The following is an 18,612-nucleotide window of genomic DNA, read 5'->3' as shown; positions in this document are numbered from 1 at the left end:
CAGCTCTGCCAGTGGGGAGGCAATAACCAGAGCTGCGGGTAGGGGGCGTAACGGCGGAGTCCCTTCCCCACTGACATCATGGAGGGGCAGCTGGGCCAAATTTGAGTAGTGTTGTGACCTGGCACATGGACTCCTGCTCCCAGTCCTGGGTTCTGCCCCATGTGGCAGAGCCTGTGTCCAAGGGGGTGCAGAGTAGAGGCTGAGATTGGGAGCAGCAGGACTCCATGCACCCGATTGCAAAATCCCCGCACTATAGCCGCACTTTAAGCACTATGCCTGGTGCTAATTTGTCGGGCAGTGGCCCACCCCTAGCTAAGCTGCTGAGGCAGAGAGAGATTGGGGGCTGAGGACTGAGCCCCGTCTACACCTGGCCACCTGCCACCTATGCTGCAAGCTCCTGCAGGAGGTGACATGCAGCAGTTATCCTAGCACTGTACCGGGGGGCCCTCCACACCCTTGATGTCAGTGGAGTTCTGCTAATTTAAATCAGTTTAGGACCTGGCCCAGTGTTTCAAAACTGCCCTGGAGGTGTGAAATCTTAGGACTTGTCTACACAGGGTGTGATGGGGCAAGGCCAGATGGCTATAGAAAAGTAGTGGGAGATGGATATATTAGCTCCAGGCTAAACAAATCCTTGGTACCAGGATAAGTTAAATTGCAGCTGCTCCAGGTCAATTAAGACACCTGGGGCCAATTAAGAACTTTCCAGAAGGCAGGGAGAACACTAGGTTGATTGGGACACTTGAAGCCAATCAGGGACTGGCTGAAACTAGTTAAAAGCCTCCCAGTTAGTCAGGTGCGTGTGGATGTCAGGAGATGTGGGAGGAAGTTGTGCTGTTGGAGAGACTGAGCAGTATGCACCATACCAGGCACAAGGAAGGAGGCCCTGAGGTAAGGGTGAAGTGGAGCTTGAGGAAGTGGGGGCTGCTGTGGAGAAGTAGCCCAGGGAATTGTACGTGTCATGTTTCTAAAAGGTCAGCTACCATAGCTGATACTATTAGGGTCCCTGGGCTGGAGTAGAGGGCGGGCCTGGGCTCCCTCCTCCCCCCCCCCCCCCGGCCGATTAATCACTGAGACTGGGAGACAACAGAGACTGTGCAAGGGAGGATAGCTTCTCCTCACCTCCCTCACAGGCTTATGATGAAAATGGCTCAGTAGACTGTGACCCTTGTCTCTAGAGAGAGAAGGGTTACGTGGAGGGTCACAGTGAGCCTCTGAGACTAGCGAAATCCACCAGGAAACACGGAACCTACGGAGACAAGGACAGAGCTTTGTCACAAGGGAAATTGACCACAATAACTATTTTGCTGTAGCGATGCCAGAATAACACCCTGTGTGGACAGTATTCTGAAACAGAAATGACTGTATTCTTGAATAATATCACTTTTATGCTGGAATAGAATATCTGCCAGGGGGCATTCTAAGAGCTAAATTATACCAGAATAGCTATTCCAGACTAACTATGTTGATCAGTTTTCCCTGTGTAGACAAGCCCTTAGTACCTGACCTCATACATTCTCTGACAGACTATCAGGTCTTGCCTACACAAGGAAATTGACTGGCATAACTATTCTGCTATAGCTATTCTGGTATAATTTAGCTATTCCAGTAAAACTCCCTTATGTGGACATTCTATTCTGGAGTAAAATCACTTTTATTCCAGAATAATTAATCTACTTCCAAAGCAGAGTAATGATTCTAGAATAAAACCACTTTTATTTTTAAATAGTGTCCACACAAGGGAGATATTCTGGAATAGCTATCATGGTATAGTTACTCTGAGATAGCTATGCTGGTCAATTTGCCTGTGTAGACAAGCCTCAAAGTCCTTCTCAAAACACAGGCAAAACTGTCACTTAAAAAACTTGAGTGCTATCTATATTCGAGCATTATCTCCGCTATTCTGGCACTTTTCATTTTAAAGGGATTGTGCCAAACCAGTTGCAGGAGTCTTGCATATTTCCAAAGATTCTTGAGGGGAACTCAGCATCCCATATGCATGATCTCCCTCTCCCACTGACCTGATATTTGCTTTAGAAAGAGTCCACGTGACCCAGATTTAGCTTTTTTTAGACAGGGAGTATAATTATTCACAAGAGAATTACAGACATTAACCCTTGGGCTGCAGCGGGAGTGGGAGCGTGATAACTCGGGGCATCCAGAAGCTTGAACATTCTAGACTTCTTCCCAGAAATTGTCCTTGTATAGTGGAGACTGTTGACTCTCCTAGAAGCTCATGCAGTTTTGTATAAGGGATGGTGAACTGGTCCAGAAAAAGAATAAGACCTTTCCCTGCCTGTGAAACCTTGGCTCATTTTCTTTCCAGAAGTGACTATGGAATGAGTATTTGGGTTAAAAAAATAAACAAACTTTTGGCTCACAGTGGAAGCAGAGATGCAAATAATTTGTGAGGGACGCTGCAGTAAAGTTTTCATTCCAATTGTGCTAAGTAAAGAGGGTGAGGCTAGAGATAGGACTGCTCCAGATCTGGAATTACCAAAAAAACAGTGGCATTTACCTCTGGGATTTGAGGTCAAGACAGTCTCCGCTTCGGCTACTTCAGCTAAGATTTGGATAAACATCTGACAGGAGCCAGATCATCAGTTGGTGTAAATCAGCATTGCTTAATGGAATTCAGTGAATCTCTGTCAACTTAAACCAGCTAAAGATCTAGCATTTGAACTTTTCTGTGCTCATCCTGATTGAATCCAAACTTTCAGGGTTTGCCCATAATTAGTTCTTCTGAAATGACTTAACCACCATTTTAAAAAAATTACATCTCTGAATAACTAGGATTGACATGTTGTCATCATCTTGCCATACATCAGCATGACAGTGTAGGCCAACTTTGCCCCATCCCCATGAGACATGCTGAAAGTTAGACACTGAAAACCTGTCTGAAAATTAGATTTCAGTACAACAATTTTTATTTCATTCAAACTTTTTTTTTAACTTTAAAAAATTTATACAGAGCTGTCAGGTCACATTTTTCAGCCAGATTTATTTAAAATCCGCAGTGTTAAGCGCTGATGTAAATGTTAAAAAACCTCTCGCTGTGGTCAGAGTTGGTTCCATTACATGTAGTCCACATTATAGTTAAGTAATGCCCTAGTTAGAGCAGGCCTTTGGGTTGGATGAATGATCTCAATGAGCGAGATACAGACTCTGCTTGTCTCATGGAGATTTTATATTAGCTCTTCCTTTCTGGTTTTTTGTAATCTAAAATAAGTCAACTAGAGTGAAGAGGCTGGGGTTCTTCTCCTCTTTGCATGGAAATCATAATTGTCCACTCAGTTTACATATTTTAGAAAGCAACATGATATTTAACTATGAGACATGAGCAATTTAGCTGTGATGCAAAAATATTTACATTGGCAGTCACCCGAATGAATGAGCTGTCCATGGGAAATGTACTGTGAGACTGCAAAGTAACTGACACATTTTCAAAGTGGCCCCAACCCAGCCACTAGAAAGACAGCTACAATTGTTTCATCCATGTGTTTGCATGAGCAAAACCTCAGATTTGTGTGTGCAAACTGCAGTTGAATGTGTAGATCACATAGATAGCCAACCACCAGACTTCTCAGATGTGGTTACTGGGCGTGTATGCAAATCAGGTTGTGTGGGTATGGTTGTTAAGGCTGATTTGAACCTATAGGTCTGCTATATTGAGCTGGGATAAGAAAGGGCCCTTTCTGTTATCTGTTCAGTAGTCAGACTCTAGTCAATATCAAGAAAGCGACAAATAATTTAAGATTCTGTTCTTACTCCTTAGTCTCCCTGCCAATTTTTGTAATATTTATAGTTACGTTTCCCGGTTACTTAAATTATTTCTTTCTCCCCTGTTGCTGCGTAGAAGGCAAAACAGGGATAAGTGATTGACTGACTAGTTAATTGAAGGGCTGTCAAATGCACCAACTAATAACAAACAGACAAGAAAAAGGGAGACTTTTCTCTAATCTCTTTCAGTTATAGTAATTCTAGGTGTTACTTGTAACAACAGCAGGTGATGCTTGTAATGTTCAAACAGTTATTTTTGCACATGAGACCTGCACCAACATCACACATACTGGCCGCTTCGTGCACATCTGTTTTCCCCAAACACTCTCCCTGCTTCCAAAATAGACACTAAGGCCTCTTGCCCATATGCAAAAGTTGCACCACCTTAACAATACCGGTATAGTTTCAGCAGCACAACCCCTCTACTGTGGATTACACTGATAGAAATGTGTTTATACTGGTATAGCTGATTCCCATACAGGAAGGGAAATATGGGATACCTGTAAAAGGCACCATTAAACCAGTATAACTGCTTCCAAACTAATGGTTGGACTAGTATAACCGGACTAGCTGGACTAGCTCTAACTGGAATAGCTCTAACTGGAATAGCTCTAACTGGAATAGCTAAACTGGTACAAAATCTGTGTGTAGACCAAGCCTACAATTTTGGAATTAGGTCATATTTGAAAGCATGTTAGCTAATGTAATTTTAATCACAATTTTGCACTTAGTATGGGCACTGTTTAACTCTACAGCTGGTTGGAAAAAGTAAAACATTTTTTGCCAAAACTTTGTCATCTTCGTTTAAAAAAAATTCAACCACTCTATACATTGGTTGAAAAACATTTTTAAAAAGTTAATCAATAATTTGAAAATCTTTGATTAACTCTATTTACACAGCTTTAAACATGTGTCAGCTGGTCTGTACTGATTGTAAGTGGGAGTCTAAGGTGGACTGTGCCTTCCACTAGCTACAGTAAAACCTGCCAAGAGTGACCACTCATGGGAGTTAGCAAAAGTGGTCGCTTGTAAGAGGTGGTCTTTCTTCAAAGGTTTGCACACCACAGAGCGGTGGTGTTCCATGGCCTCTGCAAGTAGTTGCTTGTGACAGGTGGTCTCTCTTCCAAGATGGTCCCTAAGGCAGGTTTGACTGTAATATGTTGTCAAGGTGTTAAACAGTCTACACTAGATGCACAGTTGTGATTAAAATCATGTGAACTAATGTGTTTTCAAACACAACTTCATTTCCTAATCAGGACAAGGCTGATTTAATGCTCGCTTTAGAAGAGAATAAGCATGTTACATGGTAGTTAATATACTGCAGCAGAGATTTTGTGTGACACAAATAATTGTGTCCCAGATCACACTAGCATCACGAAACTCAGTGCCTGACTGTACTGGAGTGGGTCATTCATGTTATGCCAGTCCACATGAACTATTTGTTAGAGGAAGTTCGAGTTCTGCTCCCTTTGCAAATGACCACCCAGCTCCTCTTTTACAAATCTCCTCAAACACTCAAATTTCACATGAAAACAGCAGATTGTAAAATAACTCTGAAGTCTGAGCCACACCAGGTGATTTCTGGAGCACAGCCAGGCTAGCCTGTTCACTCGCGAAACAAGTAAAATAGTGTCAAGGACCAAATGTTCAAAAGCAACCTGTGTATCTGCTTGCACAGATACAGTTGGCTTGCTGCATCCAGTGTGTGTCCACAAATCCTCTTTGCATGTGCAGATTTATCAAGGAATGTTTAATGGTATCTATCACCAAAGCACCTACTCACGCTGCATCCAGAGAAACCATCCATCCTCTCCCCCTGGGAGGCTGGGGGAGGAGTTAATAGCCCTGCAATGCCAGTATTAGCACTGATCAGCACTCTGCTGGAGCTGAGAACCAGTTAGCTGCTCAGCACAGGGATGGCTGGCTACTGTGTAAACGGCATCAGCTGGGGCAGGGCTAGTGGGAGAGAAATGTAAAACATGCGATTCAGAGCTGGTGCTGCGTGGGAAGGAGATGGGAGGAATTCCAGATTTATTTTATTTTTGTGATAGGTGAGTTTTTTTTGCTGCCACCTAAGTTTTGCCCCCCTAAGCAGATGCTTGTTCTGCTCACATGCACAAGCAGGTTCTGATACTCCCAATGTGTCTTCTGAGTCTCATCTGCCTAGCTGACTGACACAAATGCTATGGCTGTCGGTGCTGTAAAGCCCACGTAGCCGCCAAGAACAGAGCTGGGTTCTGTTCTTTCTTGGCCATCAGCAGTTCCAGAATGTTTATGTTTGGTGGTGATTTCTGAAATACAAAGGGCAAATCTGAATGGTCCTGATTATCCTTAATACATCATATTATACTGGTGTCCTGATACAATTGCATTCACTTTATTCAGTGGAAGGGCTATACTGTCAAAGTGTTGCATGAGGTTTCAGTTTTGCTACTCCATGATTGGCGTTTTGTTTTGTTTTTTGTTAAATGCAAAGTCTTGTCCTCTCTGGTCTACATGGGACTTCCCAGAAGCAGCAGTCTGAGAAAAACTAGATCACAAATATTTATTGGTTGGATATAGAGTCTAAAGCTAATTTTTTCTCATCATATTAACTGTGTGTGTGAGAGAGAGAACAGTTACAATTTTTTGAGGTCAGATCCTTTTCTGACTTAGTTGTCTTTGTGGCAGGGCACTGGCAAAGAGATTTGGGAATCCTCTTCCCATGCTGTGTCAAGCAGTGTCCCATCTCATCTGTGTGCCTGGCCATAGTTGGGACAGTTGCAGACATATCCTTCATTAAATAAGGTTTGTTTAATTGCCTTTGTGTCAGGATTATAAATGGAGTTTGGGGACACTGTCTCCAGCACTGTCCCTGTCCCATAAAAAATATACCCCTGCAAAACAGGTACTTGAGTTCATTTGCGGAACATTTGCTTTCTGCAGACATTCGTGTGAGTAAACCCCAGGGCCTTGAGCATTGAACCTAAAAGGCCCATGAGAATGGCTAAAGCAAACTGTTGGGTTTTTTTTTTTTCATTTGAGCTCATGCTTCTGGAAAACCAGACTGGCAGTGTATGCCCAGCTTTGAAAATGAGCTCAGAGCTCCAGGAGCAGCAGTAGACACTCAAATTAGGTGCAGTTAGCATAACTGCATGCTCAGATGGGTGTTTGGAATATACCAGTGCCCTCTTTGTGTGGGGTGATGTGAAAGTGGACACAAACATAAACGTGCATGCAGTCCTAAGGCTTCATTTATTTAAAATATTACCCTAAAAGTTAACTTAACCCAGAGAGACATACAGTCAGTAGATGTGTGTTTAAAGGGATCCACAATGAAACAAAACTGTTCACCCTTTCAGGAAATGTTTGTAGAGATTAAAGCTGACAGGCCGAAAATGGTGCACCAACTGGAGGTGTACCTGTTCACACAGTGCAGTTTTCTTTCCTGTCTGCCTGTCTGCTCTGTTCTCGGGCGCGCAGGAGCCTGAAATATTCAAGAATCCTGTGTTCAGCTGGAAATGGGATTTCTTCTACATCTCTGTATTCTGCCTGCTCATGAGACTGGAGCGGCAGGGCAGATGGATAACACAATGTGAGACCATATTCCCACGGAGCACACCCATGATTCTGAAGAGAGAGACTCTGGATTTATTGTTGAGAAGAGCAGAGAAGACCTTTTTTGTTTGTTGTGTTATGGCCCTCAGCTGAGTAGAAGGGATGATTGATATGTTAAATTATCTGTGACATGGAACTTTTTATTAATTTAAGTAAACTTCAGGGGTGAAAGCCTTGATACCATCCCTTTAAGTTTGATGTTTGTATAGGATGAAATGGTTGTTTTGCAGTGTAAAACAACTCTTATCAGAGTTTTCGAGTCTGGCATAATATTGATAGTAGTATATCCAACGAGTTTCAGGTCTCAAATGCTGTTCGTCACTGAGAAATATTCCAGGCTAAAGCGAACCCTGTTGTCATGCCCTTGACTTCAGTAGAGTTGCACCGGGGATGCATATGTCCCATTAGTTGTATTTTGAAAGAACATCGATGGTATGTATTGATCCATTTTCATTACTTTTTTCTCAAGAGCAAACATAACATTTTAGTGGAGGAGGCTTTCTGGGGTCACCTTTTGACCTTTATTTGATCTCCTGAGACTATCAGTTTCCTTGGAAATATCTTTGGCAGCCAGAGGAATGGTGAGCATCAAATATAGCTGACCTTAGCAAGAGGGTGTTTCTAACTTATTTTCAAAAATCAAAACCAGATTGAAGAAACAGAATTAAAATGTTGTAGCACTAACCAAATTTAAAATAAAGACGAAACCCGACATTTTATCTTGAAGAGTAAAGATGTAAAAATCTGGCCCTGAAGCTGTGCCATTGGCTCGACTGGGACTGCATATGTGACTATGTACTACTCTGCTTGAGTAATAGCTGCAGAATCAGGTCCTAGTTCAACAAATTTGAGATGAGATCACTGAAATGCAATGCACATGGAACCCAACTGTGACATTTTTACAGGGTCGCTTTCAAGGGTATAACAGCACTTGAAAATGCTGTCAAAATAAATAACATTAATTAAATGAACATTTAATATAGCATTAAAATCAAACAGAGCATTGTAAGCAAAGGTATATTATTTTCAAAGTGGCTTTAATTACAGTATGTGCATTCATGGGGTCGCACAATGGCTCCTTTATAGGACAAATAATAAACAACTTGAAACCCCTGAAGGAATTAGTGTCCTACATGCCAAACCTTGAGACTACAATAAACATGATTAAATTAGGCCTTGCCCCATGGCTCTGTGTTTATTGCAGACACAGTATCTGTTGGGGTTTGATTCTTTGTAATACCGATTTCCATCCTCTCTCCCATCTGCCTATTAGCACCCAATGTAAGTTGTTCCCCTTCCTTATACATTATAAAGAAGATTGAATTTATTTCCCTTTATTCTACCAAAGCATGTGTAAGAGGACTGAATTGTGCATGTGTGCATGGTAAAATCCGCTCACTAAGGAGAACTGTACTAAACTGGAACACTGAGGACCTGATTTTCCTCCCATTAAAGCCAATGGGAGTATTTCCACTGGGATGATTTGATTTCCATTGAATGATCTAATCCTGAGTAAGGCAGTGCACTAGAGTCAACAAGAGGGCCTAGTCTATACACAATTATTTTTGTACTGGTGTAACTATTTCAGTTATACTATTTTTATTAAAAGATAATGATATCGGTACAACCCATAGTGTGGGTGTAGTTATATCCGTATAAAGATGACGTATACCAGGGTAGCTTACTCCCTTCCTGTACAGAAATAAGCTATACTAACATAAAACACCTTAGAGACTAACAAATTTATTTGAGCATAAGCTTTCGTGAGCTACAGCTCACTTCATCGGATGCATGATGTGCGCATGTATATAAATAATATACTTTCAGATATTCTCAAGCATGGCAGGTTACCCATATTTTGAAAAATGTTTCCATTTTTTCACTTCCCAGAGCATCCTATTCTGGATTCCCCATGTGATATTAAGTAACTGTAGCTAGTTCCCTTGAATCTGTATCCTTTTTGTTCTCTATGTGAAACGAAATCCCAGTATTACAATCCAACTGCATCTCAGCCCCCACCTCTTGCCCTTGAAACAAAATGTGGTGACGGTCTCACCAAGGCAGGAGGATTTCTAATACGTCATGACATTCCTGTCCCTAAATGTGTCCTAACGAAGTCACAGTTACAGTTTCCAATTACAAGTTCCACATTCGTTCCATTTACAGTTTGCAAGAGGCAGCTTTAGTTTGGGGGAGGGGGCGAATCAATGTGAGTTGTAGCTTAAGCATGTCACATAAACAGAAGAAACATGCCATTAAAATATCATGAGTGGCTTAAAATACATCGTTACCCTGAAGGGATTGACTTTTTCCTCTTCAAGCTTCAGCATAGAGATTCAGTAAGTGCACGTGGAAAAACCAGTGGGATTCAGCTGACAGTAAATCCGGAGCAATTATTAAGTAAGTGCTTTACTTCAGCAGGGACCAAATTATGCTCTATTCAGGGCTGCATTAGGAACTTTGGATCCATATCTATTTGACTTTAAATGGACTAGGTTGTAGCTGCCTGTTATCTTTAGAGTGTGGCCTGTTTCTCAAAGTTAGGTGCTGGATCTCAACGTCTCCCAACTGTAGGAGTCTTCGTATTTGGAGTTTTGATTTCAGCCCATCTCTGTCTTTTAAAATAGAGTTGTGGCCCATGGAGGCTACATATTCCATCCTGCAGTGGACCAGACTCCTGTATTAAAAATGAGGACAGCCATAATCTGGACTGAAGAACATTGTGGTCCCCATTGGGAGCTCGTTCCAGACTGCAAAGTGCTGAGCAAATCGCTTACGCCCATGTTTAACATTGTCAGTGAGACTACTCACATGCTTAAAGTTAAGCACAGTTTTACATGCTTTACTGGAATGGGGTCAGAGTGATCAGCACCATCCAGGTGTTAGCCCATGACCTGTAGGCCCCACTTCATTTCTCGGCACATGTAATCATTGTGAAACTGGTTTACTACTTTTGCATGTCCATAGTTTGTACTACTGTTTCTGGCTCTGATTCAACCAAGTGAGACATTAACATGGCCAGCATTACTCCCTGGGTTGAATAGAAAACTGAAATACCAGCCAAGGAAGCTCTATGAACAGCTGATGCAATTCTTCAGGAAGAATCTGCAAAACACCACCAACAAAGGCAGTTATTGTCTGTGACAGTTTTGGTTGAAGATTATCATTAGTAATGCTGTACGAACTGAAAACTGATTATACTTTGAATAGTGACAACAGGCTCAGCTGGGTAATGAGCTTGGGCAAACCTGTCATGCTAAAGTTCTCAGTGATCCACTGATATTTCTCTAACATTATTGGCTAGAATTTTCAAAAGCATATATGTGACATAGATGCACAAGGACTGTTAACTTCAGGACTTGTGCTCCTAAATCACTAAGGAGCTTTTGAAAATCTCACCGATTATTACTTTTAAAAATACATTTTGTTTTACTTTGCTATGAAAACTAGAATGAGGAAAGAAAAGGCAAGAGAATGGGGGATACTACCATTTTTCCTCCCTGCTTTTTTTTAATAGCAAAGCATTTTTAAAGGATTAACATAAAATAGCAAATTGATTACAGAGATTTTAAAATTACTGGCTTTCATCAAATGTGTCAAAAACCAAACTGCTGTAGAGAATCATATTACAATAGAGTCCTATCAATAGAAACATCCAAATACCTACTCTCTCCACTAGCAGCTGTCCTGGTTAATTTTTAATTAAAAGAGGCTTAAAATTAAATATTATGTTGAATCCAAATAATCTCACCTTTTCACTTTACTGCTTCTTTTAGGCCCTAATTCAGCAAAGCACTTAAGCACATGCATAAATCTCCGTGGGATTTAAGAAGATGCTTAACTTTAATCATGTCCTTTGCTGAGTCAGGGCCGTAATCTGTGACTGGCCACTTCTCTATTAATGGAGGGGATCTTAAACTTTTATGGCTATTCAGCATTTGATTAAGCACCTTTTAACTGCCTGCCCTGTAGCAACACGTCCCTATTATGCAGAGTTTGGGCTATTACAGCCTCTACTAAGTAGCAGTCCTTGTTGCCATTCGCTAATAGGCTAACTAGATCTCTTGGGAAATGTCTTAGAAAACGGACAGTCTTTATTCTACTGCACTGTATCCAGGACAGGTTTAATGTATCACATTGACGAACACTGGAGGAACGGAGCAAAGCCCACAAAAGGAGTCCCAGACTGAGAGCCAGAATCTCAGCCACAACTATCTGGAGCGCTGACGCAGCTGGGTTGTGAGCCACAGAGCATGGGGAAGATGCTTCCTTCATGCACAGTTTCTGACTAGTGGACAGACCTGCCCTGGTCAGCCCCACAGGAGAGAAATCCAGCCTGCAGCCTGCACCGAAAGAGAACCGTGGAGACGAGTGTACAGGGAGTACTGCGTCCTCCACCGTGAGTCTTCCCTGTTGATGCCTCTCCCTCCATGCCATTGACTCGCAGCTATAATCTGCATTTAGCCCTGGGGTGGGCCCCAGGGTTTGGCCCCAGGCTCTGGAAACAAGATGAACCAAACCCTGTCAAAAATCTCACCTCTTTTAAAGTATGTAAGCTCCTCCCTAACGCCGAAGCAGTCATTCTTCTACCGAGGGTTGATGTGATGAAACCTCCAGGGATACATCCAACCAAAACTGGCAACCCCACCTCTACCATGCTGGTTCTCAACCTTTCCCAGACTACTGTACCCCTTTCAGGAGTCTGCTTTGTCTTGCATAGCCCAAGTTTCACTTCACTTAACAACTACGTGCTTACAAAATCAAACATAAAAATACATGAGTGTCACAGCACGCTATTACTGAGAAATTGCTTATTTCTCATTTTTACCATATAATTACAAAATAAATCAATTGGAATATAAATATTGTACGTACAGGTCAGTCTGATACTTGAGCCTGTTTTTCACTTGTGAGCCTTGTCTGAAGCCTGAGCCCCAGGCGGCAGGGCTAAAGCATGTAACTGAGCTTCACGGGGGTCCTGTGGTGTGGGGCCCTGGGCAGTTGACCTGCTTGCCACCCCCTAATGCCGGCCCTGCACTTGCAATCCCCCTAAACCCATCCCGTGACCCCCCCCTGGGGCTGCAACCCCCAGGTTGAGTAACACTGCTCTAACTGAGTTGAGTGCCCCCTGGAAGACCTCTGCGTACCCCCCATGGGTGTATGTACCCCTGGTTAAGAACCACTCGATCATTCCATTATAATTAATCTGTGTGCACCTGTGCCTGGTTTTAAGCATTATGCATTGCTGTAAAAGATGACGCTGGTTTTAAATAACGTGACAAGCGGAACAGAGTGTCACAGCACAATGGCCCGTCACTTAGAGCACAGCAATCGGGAGTCCCGTCTTGGTTCGAGCCCTAGTTCTCCCCACAGCTTGTAAGAGGAATGAAATTAAAAGACAGTACACCGAGAACTAGTGCAAAGACATGCTAATTGTCTCAAGCACAGCCAACCTGTGGAACTCATTGCTCATTGGAAGCTGGATTTTTTTTTAAGGACTAGATAATTATATGTCTATTAATAGCTAGTTAGGCGTATTTAATACAATCTCATACCTGAAGGCAATTTAGTAAAGCAGTTAAGCCTGTACCTCGTGTCCTTAAATGCTTTGCTAAATCAGGACCAGAATGATTTACCACCAGGTTTAGGAAAAAATAACCCCCAAACACTCACACTCAATGTATAACATGGCACAACTGAGCCAATGATTTTGCTTTCTTCTGAAGCATAAAGTATTGATCATTGTTGGAGGAAGGCACAACTAGAAGGTAGATTAGTGGCCTGGAGAACAATTCAAGTCAATGGCAAAACTCATGACATTCAGTTGTAGCTGACACCCCATCTACAGTATTGGAAATCCTCTGTTCTGTGAATGGGAGAGGTTATTTTTTAAGATGTAAGGGGCCTGATCCACAGCCCAATGCAGCTAATGGGAGTTGGGGTTGTTCATAAAGTCTCATTTGCCTTTTCATTTTACATTACTTCTGTGCGTGCTATCACATGAAAATCTGCTCCTCTGATATGAAATAGATCACCCAGTGATATCAAATAGCTTATGCACAGGTTGTGTGTGCAAGTGTGTCTGTCTGTCTGTCCACAAACAAAATTAATGATCTTTCTCTTTACTGCCAAAAAGATGTTTGTTTATTTTTATACTGTGTTTGCACAAATCTGGTTCTATAACACCTAGAGACCTCAGCACTTCATTAAAAAGCCTGATGCCACAGGTTTGGGGCAGCCTTTGAATTTACACCTATTTGAACGGTCAATTTCCTTTAACAGCTTCACTTTGTAGACTGCGGAGGGGATAAACTCACAGACCTGGTCACTTTCTAGACCAGGTGAATGGGCTCAGATCTGAAATTAGGCCTGGGTCGTGAAGTTTTTCCAAAAGTCATAGAATATGTTTCTCTGGCAAACCACATTGGAGTATTTGGCAGGATGCAGAAATAATCTTTGGTCATTAATAATCACCATCTTGTCTGGCTTCACCCACACAGGTTATCTGTGGTCAGAGATGACCAGTACAAATGAAGCAAGAGAGCTGGAATGCCCGCAGTGGAAGTTGACCAATTACAAAATTAAGGGGTTTTGAATGTTTATGCTGTGGCTGTGCAGGGGCAAGAGAGATTTTTCACCTCCTCCATTTGTTCAGGTGATTTCAAGGGGTAGACAGCTGAGCAATCCAAGCTGCTTTCACTGGGTGACTGATACAAACCTCTGCCCTTGTGAGGAAATTGCTGGTTACGTTGTGGATAAAATCAGATGCAGGGTGGGACTTGGAGTGGACAAACACTAAGTCTCTTCTGGGTGGGTTCAGGCCAGTGAGGCTCACAAAATGAGCCAGGGATGCTTCATTCTGCAGCCTGCCCTTTGGACTCCTATCCTCCTAGCTAGTGAATGGCACTGGAAAAATCTGGGTTCATTTCTGGTGGAGATTGTGAACACAGCCCTTCGGGCTGCAGTATGATACCTTTACACATGCTGAGTAGTACTTTCCCACTCAAATCATCCCATTGACTTCTGCTGCGCAATCTGCGGAGTAAGTGCTGCTCACTGCGGGTTAGGGCAGTTTGGCCCTCAGGCAGTGCAGGTGGCCAGGCTCTTGTGTAGCCTTTGCTAAAGAAACCATCACTTGATACTGACAGTCTGGCTAACTATCGTCTTGTATCTAATCTGTTTGAAGCAGAGAAGGTGGGCACAATAACAAAGGGATATAAACTGGCCATCAACTAGTTTAGGCTTGAAATTAGATGAAGGTTTCTAACCATCAGACGAATGAAGTTGTGGAACAGCCTTCCAAGTGAGGGCAAAAAACCATGTGTTTCAAGACTGAACTCGATACGTTTACAGAGAGGATGATGTGATGAGACTGCCTACAATGACATATGGCCCATCTATGACTGCTATTAGCAAATATCTCCAATGGCTGGAGATGGGACAATAGATGAGGAGAGATCTGAGTTTCTACAGAGAAGTCTTTCCAGGTGTCTGGCTGGTGGGTCTTGCCGACATCACCATATTTGGGGACGGTAAGGAATATTCTCCAAGATCAGATTGGCATAGACCTTGGGGGGTTTCGCCTTCCTCTTCAGAGTGGGGCACCGGTCACTTGCTGGCTTGAGTTAGAGTAAATGGTGGATTCTCTGTAACTTGAAGTATTTATATGAAGATTTGAGGCTTTCCATAACTCAGCCAGATGTTCTGGGCCTATTACAGGAGTGGGTGGGTGAGATTCTGTAGCTTGTGTTGTACAGGAAGTTCAGACTAGATGATCATGGTGGTCCCTTCTGGCCTTAAAGTCTATAAGTCTATGAGTCTAAGGCTGCTAGATGACTCTGAGAAGTGAGATGCCTCAGATCTTTTTGGTCCTTGTCAGTTTGGGTACAGACCTGGGTATGGAATAGGAACTGCACTGGTGGGTTTGGTAAATGATCTCCCATTGGCAATGGATGAAGATTAAGGGTGGAATTTTTAAAAGCACTTCTTCTTAGCATATGTGCAACATGCCACGGGTGTCACTTGACCAGGATTCTGCACGGAATTTGGTCTGCTGGCTGGATCATTAGCTTCCCCGGCTCAGGCCGGGTACTAACGGGGAGTGCGCCGTGAAAAAACACTGAAGTGGCTTCGGAGTACAAGTTCCTTTGATAGTCACTGGGATGTGTGCTCCTAAATCACTTAGGTGCTTTTGAAAACCCTATCCTGAGTGACCATGCTGATGAAGTGAGATCTGTACGCCGTCTCTGAGACCACTGATCTTGATGTCTTGTTGACTCACCTGCTGACTGTAGCAACAGTAAACATGGCAGCTCCATTTCCTCCTTGTTCCATTTTCTTTCCCAGAGGCTGGCATTGGACAAGTAGCCTTCATTCCTAAAGGTGTTGTTGTCTAGCATTCCATCTTGTCTACCCTCTTATACGACATGTATATCAGGAGGGAGGGGTTAGTGAGAATCATAGAATCATAGAATACCATGGTTGGAAGGGACCTCAGGAGGTCATCTAGTCCAACCCCCTGCTCAAAGCAGGACCAATCCCCAATTTTTGCCCCAGATCCCAAATGGCCCCCTCAAGGATTGAACTCACAACCCTGCATTTAGCAGGCCAAAGCTCAAACCACTGAGCTGTCCCTCCCCCCAGAAGGCATGGGCTGGTGTGCTTTAGGCGTACTGACCCTCTAAGTGTATCTTATCCCCAGTAGATCTTCACCACTGTGTCTCATTGGATGACAGCTACCGGGTAGGAGCTCACTCCAGATGAGACTGTACTAATGCTGGTAGGCTGAGGGGAAAATATATGGAAAATATGGTGAGAATCCAATGTACCATCTTATTGAGTGTGTGCTACTGCCCCTTGTTACCACAGTCCCGGGGTGATGTCCGTTACCCAGCTGCCGTTCAACTAGCGTATACTGATGTAAGATTTTTTTTTTTTTTTGCCTTGGTCTGGCTAGGAGGTTGTGAGCATTTCCATAGGCACTGTTTTTGGTAAATATATTTTAAAAAATCACAGTGAACATCTATGGCCTTAATCATCTTAACTTTTCTAAAGCATGTTATGTTTCGATCCCACTGCTTTTTGTCAGAGCATCGCTCTTTGCTTTTGATTCTATAAGTATTTTTTGTGGCCTCCGAGCCCTTGCATTATAGCTCATAAGATGGCCTATATCCGGGCTGGGATTTCACTTCTTCTAGGAGTGGTTAGTCTGAGTGGTTGGAAATTCAGTTTTCATTAGCAATTAAAAATAACTTCAGATTAACAAATCAGTGGCAGATATGGTATATACTGTAAAACTGACACTCTGACTTCTGGCTGACCTGACACCTGGATAAACCCCTCAAGGATTAGCTAGTGTGTATGATGTGTATAATATTTAAAGTGCTAATTAGTGATTCAGTGAGGGCTATCAAATATTTAAAAGCAGATCTGGCTTCTCCTCCCACTCAGGGAATACAGTTTTTTCCTCCTTTCGACCCTTCTCTTTTTTTCCTTGCAGTCAAAAGCACTTCGAGAAAAATGGCTGCTGCAGGGTATTCCCGCTGGCTCAGCAGAAGAAGAAGAAGCCAGAAGGAGGCAGTCAGAAGAGGATGAGCTCAAAGTGAAAAGGCTTGAAGACAACATCCACAGGTAGGTGCCGTTTTCCTTTGCTTTCACAGGGCTAAATTCTGCCCTTTGTTGTACATACATGGTTTCCCTTAAACACCTGGGCCAGATTCTCCATTGCCTTGCACCTCCTGTAGTCATTACATCAGTGCACAGTGAGTGCAAAAAGTGTGTACACACTGCTCACCATTCTGCTTTGCACTGGTGTAATTGACTATACAAGATGCAGGGCAATAGAGAATCTCGCCCAAGGAATTGTATGTGTGCCTTCAGCTACAGAATTTGGCCCCTACCTTTTTTTTTATCAATTTCTCATTACACCTGTTTGCTTTTTTTGTTTCAAATGATGTATTCTAAAACCAACAAGAGCAAATGGTCAGTTATGCCGGTGTAAATCCTGAGTCACTGAAGTAGGCTCAGGAACTCTAGATTTACACCAGCATAAGATAGGGCTCAATTTTGGCCCACAACCTTCATGCATTTGCAGTTCAGGTCTCCAGAGCGGTCTTGATCCTGAAGGAGAGGAAGGATGGTCCAGTGGTGAGAGCACTAGGAGTTGGGAGACCTGGTTTCAGTTCCTTGCTCTGACACAAGCCTTACAGTGTGCCCATGGGTAAGTCATTTAGCCTCTGTGTGCACCAGTTCCCTCCTCTGCCACAGTGACACCTGGCCACTAGGGTGAAGGGATAACAAGGATCAAGACCCCTCTGAAGACCTAAATTCTTAATATATAGTACAGGATCCTTTGACAATTAGATCCCTCCCAACAGATCCCACTGAGGCACGTGTAAGGGGGAAGTTCATGGAAGATAGGTCCATCAGTGGCTATTAGCTAAGATAGTCAGGGCGGCTGCCCCATGCTCGGGGTGACTCTAAACCTCTGACTGCCAGAAGACAGGGGTGGATCGCACCAACTGCCCTGTTCTGTAAACTTCCCCCGAAGCTCTGGCACTGGCCACCATCAGCGGATACTGGGCTAGATAGACCATTGGTCTGACCTAGTATAGATGTTCTTATGAGTGGTGGAGAAAGGGGGAGACAGCAGGAATGTGAGCTGGAGGCGGGAAGCAGAAAGAACCGCAAACAGGCTAAAATGATTATTTCCATTTGGTGTCACCACCCAGCCAGGGGAGAGCCTTGAGATGGTGGGCTTTATCCCAGGATATGTCCCAGTAGCCAGAACACGTTAGAGAGTTGAGAGTGATGGGGAAGAATTGCACGGTAATACGCTGAAGCAAGATACTTAGCCACATGGCTTTAGTGGGACTACCTATATGCTTACAGGTAAGCCCATGCTTAAGTACCTTGCTGAATCAGGGCCAAAGGCCCCTGCCCTCTCTCCCTTGGAAGTATGCTACTAAAGAGAGAACCTGTCCATTAGGGATGGAGCTGGCCCAAACCCCTTAACTAGACAGACAGGAGTTTGGCTGAACCAGATACCCAAGAGCAGAGGAAAACTATTGTCTGATTGTACAACAAGCCAGAGGGGTGAGACTACCATTGCACCATGTGTCCAGTGTGCCAGGGACCTTGGTTCTGCATCAGAGATTCAGGCTGTCTCATATGGGTGAGTGCTAAACAGCTGCAGTATTGAGGCATCTGTGAAAGGAATCCTGTAACACACATGCT

General features: G+C 43.3%; 1 protein-coding gene across 1 annotated transcript in view; it reads left to right on the top strand.

Moving 5' to 3' along the window:
* Positions 1-18,612, top strand: part of LOC144265411 (paralemmin-1-like) — a 123,645-nt gene that overhangs the window by 19,254 nt on the left and 85,779 nt on the right. Inside the window, exon 3 of the mRNA XM_077818052.1 lies at positions 16,877-17,007. Within this exon, the coding sequence (XP_077674178.1) occupies positions 16,877-17,007 (131 nt within the window). The remainder of the gene's footprint in view (positions 1-16,876; positions 17,008-18,612) is intronic.

This window comes from Eretmochelys imbricata, chromosome 5 (assembly GCF_965152235.1).
Source record: "Eretmochelys imbricata isolate rEreImb1 chromosome 5, rEreImb1.hap1, whole genome shotgun sequence".
Taxonomy (NCBI): domain Eukaryota; kingdom Metazoa; phylum Chordata; order Testudines; family Cheloniidae; genus Eretmochelys; species Eretmochelys imbricata.
This window is presented reverse-complemented; position numbering and strand designations above follow the sequence as displayed.